This window comes from Anas platyrhynchos, chromosome 9 (assembly GCF_047663525.1).
Source record: "Anas platyrhynchos isolate ZD024472 breed Pekin duck chromosome 9, IASCAAS_PekinDuck_T2T, whole genome shotgun sequence".
Lineage (NCBI taxonomy): Eukaryota > Metazoa > Chordata > Aves > Anseriformes > Anatidae > Anas > Anas platyrhynchos.
This window is the reverse complement of record NC_092595.1, coordinates 4950045-4962846: the sequence shown is the minus strand read 5'-3', so window position 1 is coordinate 4962846 and position 12802 is coordinate 4950045. Positions and strand designations below refer to the sequence as shown.

At 48.1% G+C, this 12802-nt stretch overlaps 1 protein-coding gene across 1 annotated transcript; it reads right to left on the bottom strand.

Annotated features, from left to right (window-relative positions):
• Positions 1 to 1335: 1335 nt before the first annotated feature.
• On the bottom strand, positions 1336 to 11366 carry CLDN11 (claudin 11). The gene is made up of 3 exons (XM_027464263.3): positions 10942 to 11366; positions 8298 to 8462; positions 1336 to 2518 (listed from the first exon to the last, which is right to left on the bottom strand). Exons 1-3 carry the CDS (start codon positions 11165 to 11167, stop codon positions 2286 to 2288), a joined length of 624 nt encoding a protein of 207 aa, XP_027320064.1. The 5' UTR covers positions 11168 to 11366; the 3' UTR covers positions 1336 to 2285.
• Positions 11367 to 12802: the final 1436 nt, after the last annotated feature.

Here is a 12802-nt window from a genome sequence, read left to right as displayed (position 1 = left end):
CTAAAGGTGCTAAGTTGCAGCCCAAATCATAACAAATAAAAAGACAAAACAAATGCTGCCTGGAAGGGCTCTCTCCCCATAGGGTCCTGCACCAGCACAGCCTCATTGCAGCACCAACACCGTGCTGGAAAATAAGCCCAGTGACACCACTCTGGCTGTCCTCCCTCCTCCTGCTGCACCCATAGGACTTTCTGAGCTTTCCCCTCCATTTGTAGGGCAGCATCACAGCGGGTTCCTGCTCCGAGGGCTCCCTCGCCGCCAGCCCCGGGGTTAACGGGCGCACAATCCACAATCCCGGCCGCCTGCACAAGCTGGCACGTCCCCGCGCTGCCCCTGCCCGCGGCACCCGCACATCAATGGCAGCACTGACGGCGTCCCCGCGGCGCACACAACAACCGACTGTGCCCTGCCCCTGATGTAATGGCCACAAGTGTCCCACGGCTGGCACACACATTGTGGGTGCTGCAGGGCACTGCGGGCAGGAGAAGTCCTGCTCAAGGCTGCCCGGGCTCGAAGATAGATGCTTCCACGGCTGTCCTCCTCCTCCTCTCCTTTTAAATGCTCCTGTCTCACCCAGCAGGGTAAGGCGTGGAGCTGCAGCATCCTTTCTCCTGGAAATAATGGGGTTCTCCAACCGAAGCTGACCAAGATGAGCAGACAGATCCCAATCCAGCACAGCTCGACCTGCAGCCTTGTTTTCCAATTCTTCCCCACCACCCCAAAGCGCCAGGTCGGAGCTCTCCTCTCCTGCTCCGCGCAGCAACCCCCAGCCTTTGCTCTTTCCCTGGGCCTGAAGCCCAGCTCACACCAGTTATCTGAACCGAGTTAACGTCCCTGGGAACAGATGGGATTCGGTATCAACGTAATTAAATTGATACAGCCTCTAGTAAGGACAGAGCTAGATCTCCATCTTACAGTTTTAATCAAAGAGAGTGATGGCCACAGATCAGACTCTTATTTTAGCTCAGAGCATCACGACTTGTGGACTTCATCATGCCCAGGCAGTGCTGGGGCTGTACCTCCATCGTCCCAGTGGGTTTCTAAATCTCCCAGATGTGAAGAGTACAGCAAATCCCTTCCCTGGTGCAAGCCACTATCGGGAACATTGGAAGAACGAATGCGCAAGGCAGCAGTCGGTACCATACAGGGGGTTAGTCGGGTTTTAGAGGTTCCCCCAAAACAAGAGAGATTGAAAATTTAACACATAAATCCACAGCAAAATCTCTCATCCTTAATTGCTTTTAAAAAAAATACTTCAAAATCGTTGGGAAACCCGTGTCATGGAAAAGCCAGCTATGGAAACACACAGGAAGGAAGGAAAAAGAGAAGGCAGTGTTTGCAGGTACTCTGTTATTTATTGTACAGTATTTCGCTTAAAGTACAAAGGCATCATCAGTACTCACCAGAATTGTGCTGTACCAGGTGCATTACATTGAGTTAAAAACGTGTTGTTTAATGATGCAAGACAGAACACAAACTTGTGGGGAAAAAAGCAAAGATTTTTTAAAAATGTAAAAATACTTTTTTAGTAACTGATCTGTACAAAGGAAAGTAAAAAGAGAAGGAAAAAACAAAACAATGAGAATGCGGAGATTAGAGCCCTCAAAGTCATTTGAAACTATGTACAGAGGCGCTGTTATTTACCGTGTGGTTAGGACTTTGGGTTCTGCTTCCTTCATACTGATGACCGGGGGAGTGCAGGAAATACTGTTACTAAAATGATCAAATCCGTACAAAAGTATTTACAGAGAAAGGCAGAAAAACTTCCCTACTCTTCCGAAAGAGAAACATTTGCCTGGTTGGAGGGTTGCAGCCTTCCTCCCTACCCTCCCACCCGAACCTTGCCAAAGCAGTGACCTTGAATGGGGGAAAGCAAAGAGCTGCTGGAAGCCTCTCAACAGCAGGGAAGCGTCTCTCTCGTGTCTTGTTTTGTTGCTTTAAACTCTCCTTTAACCAGGTGAGCTAGGCAGTAAAATAAAACCCCTAAACCCCACCTGAAGACCCCGAACCATCCGAGCCATCCCGGCTGCAGGAAGATGGGGCAGGCGGTGAGGATGAGACCGGCAGGAGGGAGGGGTCGGGCTGGCCGGGGCGTCCTTTTTGGAGAAGGGCTGGGACAAGACAGGTGGGGACGGGAACATTTGGCACCACCGGGCAGTGGGGCTGCTTTTCTTAGGTCTTCCCCTGGGGTCTTGGAAGCGGCGCCTGCCAGGAGAAGCGAGTGCGGCGCCCGCGGTGCCAGCAGCCAACGCGCCCGGCGGCGGCCGTGGAGGTGCCGGGGACCCTCAGACGTGGGCGCTCTTAGCGTGGGTCGGGGAGCTGGAGCCCGAGGCGTAGTAGAAGCGGTTTTCACCGAAGGTCTGGGCGTCCCCCGAGCAGCAGACGATGACGCAGCCACCGAAGAGGCAGAGGGCAGAGCCGATCCAGCCCGTGTACAGCGAGTAGCCGAAGCTCATGATGGTGGTCTCGCGGTGGGCGCAGACGGGGAACCAGATGGTGGCCACGACGCCGCACATGGCTGGGGAGACAGGAGGGGAGAGTCACTGCAGGCCCGGCCCCACGCTGACCACGGGCACACCAGGGGTAAGACAGTAAAACCTGGGGCTCAGAGTTAACTCTTCTAAGTCACTATTTCTGCATGAACTCATGTGCTACAGCTTCAGCCCATTTCAATCAGCGTCACTGCAGTTGCTCTAACTGAACGGCCACAAACACTCACGAAATATCCCAGTGCTTAGCAAGACAGAGCAGGGTTCACAAAATACAGGCAGAAAATGGGCAGGAATAAAAGAAGCAACAGTACAGGGAGCTGGTATTTAGATTGTTTGTTTGTTTTATGGAGAGGGAAATGTATCCCAAATCTGGAAAGTGAATTCCACTTCCCCGTGGAAAATTTCCCTTGTCAAACAATCTGACAAATCCAGCAAGGCTTCCCAGAAACCTGTTGAAATGAGTAGAAACGAGACCTCATCCTAAGGGAATATGGTATGCAACTTACAATCTACAAAGCAGGTCAAAAAAATGACGGAGGACTTCAAGTTTTGCTCAGTTTTTTCCACGAGAAGCAGGAAGGCTGCTGGGCAGGTGGCGTGTGAAGGAGACACCCTCAGTGAAGTGCTCGAATTCAGGACTTTGCAGGCAGCCAGGCTGGAGGGCACAGCGCTTTCTGTGTGTGGTGTGCTCAGAGCATGGAGAAAATACATGCCCTGCATCCCGCTCGTGTCACACCGCTCCTCGCCCTCACCGAGGGTCCTTCCTCCGTCCCACAAAGCCCCCACATGCAACAGGAGCGGCTGTGTTAAGCAGCTCACAGGAGCAGGTCTTAAAACAATACTCCTTTATGGCCGGTACATCTGACAAGAATTAATCCGTCAATATTTACTTGCCTCCGGGACAAGCTGTGCAGGACTCCATCCTTGTGGCTATCGGAGAATCAGAGCAAAACAATAACAGGGCAGTGGCAGCGGTACAGATTTCCACCGACCGCGTTAAAAGATATCTGGGGGCGGTGTCAAAAAGTTAAGGTTGCAAGAGGGGAAAAAAAAGGGGTGAGAGAAAAAATAAAATTGTTTAGTTAGAGCGGAGAACAAACCCGAGCTCCTGGCCGGTATAGCAGAAAACCCATCCCCAATAGCTGCAGTTATTATGAGAAAAAATATTTTCTTATGGAAAAGAGGAGAACATTGGAGGATGCTAATAAAGCCAGCAATAATTTTGGGCCTTCTCAAAGCAAGGACCCTGTGGCTTTGGAAGGAATTTTTGGAGAAGGCAGGGAGGGGAGAAGAGCCGTTCGGCGTGGGGATCAGTCCTGCTCCCAGCTCGTGAGCCTCAGCGCTTTAAAACAAAAATGTACCAGATGAGAATCTGCAAAGCATTCTGATGGGCTCCAGACAAAAAGCGTCTTTGTTGTCCAAAACCACACAATCATCTTTTCTTTTTCTGTCAGCAGTAAATATATATATATATTTATGTCCATAGAATATAAGAGCCTTATCTTTTCCAGCCCTCCCCCCGAGACGGGACCGAAGAAAACACTTGCACTGGGCTGAGAAGAGCTCTCAGGGATGCTCGGACAATAGCAGCTCTTGTGCATATGGATCAGCCACATGTGAATGCACGTTATTTTAATGCTGACAGTACTAGGAAGCTGAAACACCAGCCAAGGGCTCTGCAGGGCTTGGTTCGGCCTCTCTGCCTCTGGAGGCTACCAGCTGCTGTCAGCAACCAGTGAGCCCAGTTGCCAGGAGGAGGATTGCCCCGTTTCATTGCTCCATGTGGACTGGGCACGGTAAATCCTACACCGAGGTGTGAAAAGGATGGTCTGGAACTGCGATATTTCTTTCAGGTGATGGTCTAGTATCACAGAGAAAGACTGAAAATAAGCTGTTTTGGCAAGGAACCCAAAAGAATTGCAAAAGGCATTGTAGGGCATGTTCCAGTGCATTTTATGATAGGCTCCCTACAAGGAGGAACTGCTTGAGTAGGAACTGCTGCTGCTTCTCCTTTGTGCTAATGCTGAGAGACTCTGCCTCTCCCTCACAAAGAATGGGTACAGATAGCACAGCTGTTGTTGTCAACACAGTCCAGCAGAAAATAAGAGAAGGCCTGCAAACAGAAGGAATACTTTTCATTAGACCAGCAAAGTTAGCTGGAAACAGGGGCACACGCATACTGAGAAGCTTGTCTACTTTCTGCAGCTCGAACCCCATGAAAGCTTTTTTCTACTGGGGTCACCTATTGCCATCAGCCCATGCGGCCACATCCCAGGCTGCCAGCAGGCCTGAGTCCTTTTTGGCAATGCTCTTGCTCAATCCATTGAGCTGAATCTCTTAATGTTGGACATTATAGGCATGGTTTAATTAGCTGGTGGAAGCACATGCGGACAGAAAGAGAGGAGGATAGAGCACTACAGCCCTAGCACAAGGGACAGCGAGTCCCTGCCAAATTCCCTAACAGTAAGTTACAAGTTATCTGCAGAAGAAAGAATGCTTCTCTTTCATGGCTAAATTTAATTATCCTGAGTTGCCAACTCAAAGTCAAGATTTCTTTTTCAAAGCAGTTGGTCTTGCAGGATGAAATAATGGATATGTGATTTTTTGTTTCTCTTTTAAAGGCAGTCTTTTTATCTGGATATCTATGGCTGTACAAATAAATCTCATAAAGTCATTCCAGCTAAATAACATCACAGAACAGCACTGAGAGTGTTGGAGTTCATGGTCTGGCCTCCAAAAGTGCAAAGCCATTTTACCCTGTGCATAGCACAGCAGTTGCTCAGTGGACCACAAGCAGGTCTGTGTATTTGCTCTGATACCAGTTTTCCCTCCTACCTGAACCACCTGCCCACCTGGGAATGTTTTGAGGCTCAAGCCACAGTTTGAGTGTTGCAATGTAAAGTGATTAATTGGTTGGACTTGATGATCTTGAAGGTCTTTTCCAACCTAAGTGGTTCAATGATTCTGTGATTTCTTCTAGGGGGAACAGTGTGGTTTACAAAGGTCTTTTAGTGTCCACAGCTTCCCAAAAGAAAAAAGAAAAAAGAAAAAAACACTTTCAAACCTTGGCTTTCTTGGGATAGAGTCCTCTGAGAGAAAGCCATGTCAAGAAGAACCTATTAATACCATTTATTTAGTACACAATAGCTAATACAGTCACTTTGTGGTGGTAATTCCCAATAACTCACATATTTTCCATCTGGTTTTCAGTCTCTCAGGTCCCTCACTTCCCCTAGGAAAATCACTGCTTGGGTACCAGCAAGGGGTCCCCTGAATTAGTATCAACAACACAGGATGGGCCCGGCTTTTTCCATCAACACTAGCGTATGAAATGTTTTCATACCAGCTCACAGCAAACCACTGCTGATGGTTGTTTTGAGCAATAAATCAATTCTCTTGGTCAGATAGGATCGAGCAAAGACATAAATACATCAGCAGGCAGGATAGGAGGGTGTGCACACATGTTGCACTCTGCAGCCCGCTATTATCAGTGGACAGAAAAATCAATGGAATATCTGAGCCCATTGTTTTCCTGGCAAGTTTTCAATTTTTTTAATTTATTTATTTATTTTTTTTTTTTTGGTTCCACACTGTGTTTCAATCCCTTCTTTCCTTTTTAACGATTTCAGTGATAAACTGCCATCCCCTCCCTGAGCAACAAGCGGTGTTTTATCGTGGGGCCAACTTCCATGATCACATCCCCACTCTCAATATATCTGCTATGTTTGTGAGTGGTTTTGGATTCGATTTCTTTTAGCCAGATCTCTGGGAGCTGGGTTTGACTTAGAGGAAAAGGCTGGAGCCCTTCAGGTTGGGGAGCAAACACTGAAAACCACAAGTGAGGGTTCAGTGGCCAGAGAGTAAATAAGAACTGTCCAGGACTTAGTGACTTTTAAGTCAGTCTTATGTGTTTTGAGGCCTGGTATTTATACTTATTAAACACTCTGGAATGGTAACACCTCGTTTTTCAAAGCACAGATAATTAATCAGCTTAAATAATGTCAAAGTCCCCCCAGCTCTGTACATTGCTCTCCTTCCAAGAGGACTCTCTTGCTAATCAGACTGGGGAAAAAAAAAAAAAAAAAAAAAAAAAGTGTAAAAATAAATATGGCTTGGTTATATTTTTTGAAATGTTTAAGAGCAAAATGAACACTTTAATTCTTTATCTGTAATCTGACAAAAATAGTGTTATTGTAACTGTGACTGAAACACCTTTGGGCAATGCAGTTAGGGTCGTGTGGTGCCAAGCTCCCAGGACCTGGGGCTGTCCCTGCCCAGCTCACGCAGGACATCAGTGTTGTGAGCAAATCCCTTCTGCTGCAGATGCTCCACAGCTCATGGGGGTGAAAACAATGAGAAGACCAAATCTGTCCTGAAAAGTATCTGTCTGCCAAGGTCTCTGTAAATACATGCTTGCCATTCTCACAGGGGAAAGCCCGTTCTGAGGCAGAGAGGAGCCGCACGGCTGAGCCTGGTGTGCTGGTGGCCTCACTTCTGCTCCCAGCTTGTGGGGCACTGCAGCTCCTCTCATTCATCCTCTTACATCTGTTCTCCCCACCGGTGTTACACCATTGCAGGACCAGGGCAGGAGGTGGCACGCCAGACCCCAAACCCCCTTGGCCACCACCACTTGTTCCTGTGTAACTCCATATTGTCACTGCCATTTGTTTGCCACATCTGCTGGTCCTGTAAGCCTGTTGCCCTGCTGATGTAACCCTGTTGCTGCCCTTCAGCAAAGCAGATTTTGCAGCAATGCTCTCAGCTCCACATCTGCAGCCATGCTAAATGGGGCTGATTTTACAGCACGGTTCTCCTTGACCGAAACTAAAAATTCACAGTTGTCTGGTACAAAATGCAGCTCTGCTGGCACTCCCCTGCATCCCAGGACTAAGATATCAGGCAGAGCAGACTCCTCCATCTCTAAAATTTCATTCACAACAAGAAAAAACACTTTCTTTCTCTGCCAAGACCAAATCTATGACTCAAGGTTTCAGGACAGGGATCAGGGCCATGTTCCCACAGCTCTCCTGCGTGGCTGCTCCTGCCCATGATGTCCTGAACAGGCCCCATTGAGCTGGTGGTAGGATTTCCAGCTGTGGCAAGTGAAATGGCACACTGTTTTCACTCTCACTGTGCTTTCCCTTAGATTTCAGACATCCTGACTCGTCCTAAAAGCTTCTCAGCACTGCCTGCCTCGTGGGCTCTTCCCAGCTGGGTGCATGCAGGCAGCAGCTCCCCAAGCTGCAGCACCGAGTACCTCTTTCATGGCAGCTATCTGTGGTGCCCACTTGAAAAAAATAAGGAGAAGAAGAAGAAAAGACGAGGATGATGTCAGCGCTGGCTGCCAGCGAGCAGCAGAGCCGCACAAAGAGGCCACTTTCCCTCTCCCCTCCTCCTCTGCCAAACAAACGGGTAAAAACAAGGCACCGCAGCCTGTTGCTGAGATGACGAGGCCTCAAGAACATGCAGGTGTTGCGTGGAGGACAATGAGCTCCACAGTCTGAGCTGCTCAAAACAATGTCCTCCGCGGGCCCCGAGGACGGGAAGAAATTCCCTGGGGAACTCGGAGGCCGGGGGGTGAGGCTGGCAGGAGGCGGGGGGGACTCCTCCGTGCTCTCCCCCATGATCTCCCCACAGAAAAGCACCCCCTGACTCATGGACTTCACCTCCCACAGGGCTCAGCTAACTTTGCCCAGTGCTCCTTTTGCTCATGCCTTAGGTCGGAGCATTTGAGGCCCAGCCCGGCCTAACCCGGCCCGCTTGGAGGCTTGGAGGTGGCACCATGCAGCACCACAAGCGCCTTACCCAGGAGGATGATGAGGATCCCTCCCAGCTGGGAGCGGCGGTACTTGGCGGCTCCGGGCTCGTGGCCCATGCGGATGCAGGGCAGGACGGTTATCAGCAGGAAGATGGCAGGAAGGCCCAGGACGGAGGCGGCGATCATCAGTGCTCGACACGCTTGGACGTACCCTGTTAGTGGGGCAAGGAAATGGGATTTTGATTATTCGTCTCAAGAGGTGGAGAACTTTGGGTGAAGGTTCCTGCCTGATGGGCTCAGAACATGTGCATGGAGTATTGGAGATGGGTTCAAGCCACTGTGTGAATAAATATTGACAGTGAGACTGCGGTACCATGCTTAGTGCATGAATAGCGCATTTCAAGCTCAAAATTTCCCACAGCATAAGGAGCACTGCCTGGAAAACACAAACCCTTCCCAGCAAGATGTGGAGACATCATGGAGCTGGGAAATAGGGGAAGGGGCGGCAAAGGAAACTGGGAGGAAGGATCTTTTGAATCTCTTCAGCCTTGAATAAATAACTAGAATGTAAAGACTCAGAGATCAGCTTGCTACCACCAGATGAAGATTGTGGTCAGGAGGGCCGCAGTGCTGAAGACCCATCACTCAAACATGCAGGTCCATGAGATACTGCCACCAGGAGAAGCTGAGGACCGGGGAGAAGGAGGGACAGCAACCAGGGTCACACAACAGGAGTCCAGCTGACCACCGGCACTGACAGAGGAAGAGAAATAACTGCACTTTGTAGAGTTATTTGAGCTCTCACAGCCAAAGCCAAGCTATTCATCTGGGTCCCTCTGGACATCACGGGATCCCCTGGCCTTCCATCAGGCACCACCGCCCTTCCTGTCCCCTGCAGCAGCAGCAGGCAGCACAAGGCAGCGAGGGACAACAGGGGCTATGCAGGGCAGGCTATTTCTGCCCGTCTGTGAGGGACTGTGTCAGAACATATTGAGTTTTGAGTACATATAGCTCTCGGGACAGCCCCCACGGAGTGACAATGCTGGCTCTCTTTCCCCTCCTGTTAACAAGATGAAGCTGCCACACGCAGACACGGTGTTTTGTGATGCCTCAAGGAATAGCAGCAGATGAGTGCCTCAAGCAAATCCCACCAACATATGGATAAGAGAGCAGCAATGAGGATTTCACTCCTCCTGAAAAGGCAGAGCCCAGGTATAACAAACATTTCATTGATTTTTCAGCAGGAAACTGAGAAAAACAAAGTTCTCTAAGGGGTTAAGGGCAGAAAATGAGAAAACAAAGAAGATGGCAATGCCCAGTGTGGTTTCTGTGTAATCGATCTCAATCAAACATGCACACAAACACACCAGTTTAAGGACTTGGCTCAGTCAATGAAAGACTCTAAATACAATTCAGCGAGCAGGCAGAGCAAGGACGAATTTCTCTCGTGGACAGCTATGGGTCTCAGATGAGTTACAAGCAAAAGAATCTTGCTTTGTGATCTGTTTCTGCTGAAAAGAAACATTTCTTTCTTTTGATGAAAGACTTATTTACTTATTTATTAAATTTCATTCAATACTGTTTCTTCTGGGCAAGCTTTTTCTCTCTCTTCTGTGCTGCTTAACAATAGTAGCTATAAGGAAAGTAAATCTACTAAAATATAAGTATACATGCACAGAAGGGAAAAATAGGAGCTGGTCTGAGAGATTCAAAGTTGCCGAACACTGTGTAATACTGACTAGGCATCGTATCAGAGAGTATTTCAGAAATAATCTTTCTAACAACTGTAAAATTATTTCCACAACAGTTTAAACAAATAAATAAGGAAAAATGAATGAAAGCTACAAGGAATGGTTATTTCTGCCCTGCCAGTTTAGGAAGGGGCACCTCTGAAATTCTTGATGATGTGTACTCTAAAATGTAGCAGAACAAAGAAACACCATAGAGTTAACAGCAATTTAAATAGGTAAAATCATTAGGTAAAATAATTAACTGAACTTACAGGGACAGGATCACACAAAGATGGATTTAGTTAGCTCAAAAGATGTACTAACACTGACGGAACACCTTGCTTAATGTTTGCTTTGCAGTAAACTAGATGAAAATTACTATATGATTAGAAAGTATCATGACAAATTAAGGGTAGTTATATCTCTTTACTGTGTAAAAGCTCTGTCTTGTGTTAGAACATATCCGAAGCACAAGACCGTCAAGACCGATGACAATCTTTCAGAAGATTAAAAGCCATAGCAGCATTAATAATAGATGCCAAAAGATTCATTATACTCAAAATCATTTCAAGGAATTGATCCTTAACATTTGTAACAGTTCATCATCATCTCAAAGTGAAATTTGAAATACTCTCTTAGATCTCAATATACCATGTATGTTTTGCAGTACAACCTGGAAATGAGACGTGAAAGAAACGGCGAGTGTTTATTAAGGGCAATGATTGATAGCGTTAAGTGGATTTTAATAGCCAGAGATAACACATCATACCTAGGCACGATTAAAACCAGGTAGAACTTAATGGGTATCATGTTAAGGGCTATCACTCCTTAGCATACTTAATGGACCATCTCCCAGGCTGATGAAGCAGAAGGAGCTTCGCCAGCATTTCACCCCACGGCAGGACCGCACAGAGCAGCACCTTGGGGCAGGAGGGACGAGGGCACGGAGGGGGACACGTACCTGGCAAGATGAGGATGTCCACGAGGGGCTTGCAGTGGTAGAGGCCTGTCGCCATGACGCAGTCTGCCCACAGCCCCTTGGAGCCCAGCTCGTCCATTTTCCTGCAGGTGGTGATGGTGTAGCCGCACGTCACCACCCAGTCGTTGGTGGCCGTCGCCACCACCACCCCGATCCACCCGATGAAACTGCAGACAAATCCAGCCAGGTGCAGGCAGGTGGCCACCATGGCGATGAGGCCCTGGTCCTACAAGCTGGGCAGGAGAGCAGGGACAAAGCTTTGGCAGAGGAGGCTGCGGGGCTGTGCGAGGCAGGGCAGGATGCTTGCTGCTGGGACCTGCCGCCAGCTGGGAGCGGGAGGGACTGGACTTTGGTGGGAAGAGGTCTCCGAGCACACATCGGGCTGCCTCTGCCCAGCTCCCTCCCTGGGAGGGGTCAGAGCTGCCTCCAGCCCCACAGCGCATGGGAGGAGCAAGGGGGGAGCCCCAACTTCTGGCAGCTCATCGCAGGGAGCTGGAGGAGGAGGAGGATGCGGACAGGGGATGCAGAATCTCCCTTCCAGTGCTCAGATGACAAAACAGGCTACTTTATTCATGTGCAGACAGCCTGGCTGCTGAAAATTCAGGCTCGAGATAAAAACCGAAGCGGTGTTTTAGGGCTGAAGACAAACGATCACACTTCTGTCACGTCATGGAAAAATAAGGCAAGAAACGTGGTGGACAGAGTTACCCGAGAGACGGAACTGATCGTCTCCCCAGAGCCACCGGCACTCCTGCAGTAAATGCACATCATCGGTCTTGTTTCTTTTCTGATGTTTATGTTTATGCAAAACATAAAAGAGCCATCTCCGCGTTCTCTCATGCCTGAGGTTTCAAAAGTCTTAATTAACACTCTCAGAGTCTTAAGTTTGCTTTAGGCAGCACCTCATTTCCATTTTTAAACACTAACATTTAGAATAAGTGGCTTTTTACTCAGACTCATTATGGGCATAACTTTTAGCCTACCTCATAAAACAAAGAAGAGCCCGTTTCCAAATGTGAAAAGGAAAACTTCACAGACAATCCTGTATCTGCAGAAACAGGCAGACGCTATTTTCCCGTTTTTACTTTGTATTTTTGCAAACACATTTATGTTATTGGACGCCAACACATCCCTAAAGAAATTTCATCACCGTGTGTCCACCACAGCTTCTGATTTTGCAGAGGGTTTGGATTTACACGGAAAAAAACGTGCCTGGGGAGACCACTAGCGGAGTGCATCCTGCACTGCATCGGGCAGGGGAAAAATCAGATGCAAAATACCAAACAGTGACTGATTCATTCCTGTGGCTGTTGATGAAACAGAAATATTGAAAGCCATGCTCCAGGGTTAGTAAATCGTGAATGAAACATATCCTGCTCTCCATCCAGCAGTATTCTTCCCGTTCCTTAGCAAACAAAGTAAAAACCACGAATGAGACCATGCAGAGCCTTATTTTTCACATTCCTGAGCATCACAATTCAGGGGCCACAGCTTTGTTTCATCATAGCCTCATCTGAACACTGTAGTTACTGCCTAAACAGTACTACAGGGATGAAAATCACCTGTAAAGAGGAGCTTTTATAATAAACACAAATTTAATGGTTGCTTTTGCATTATATATTTGCTTACACTCCTTGTCGTTTCATTTTCTGTGCCTGGTTAATTGCATTTTTGTGAAGCCACGCTGCCTGCTGTCTTGCCATTGACTTCCTCGATGCTTACTGCTGTTATTTATGTCCAGGTGCCATCTCCACATTGTCCAGGGGTTGGTTCTAGGTGGATTTAATCTTTCCCTCAAAATACGTTTGCTATTCAGGAGATAAACATCATCTCTCGAGTGAAA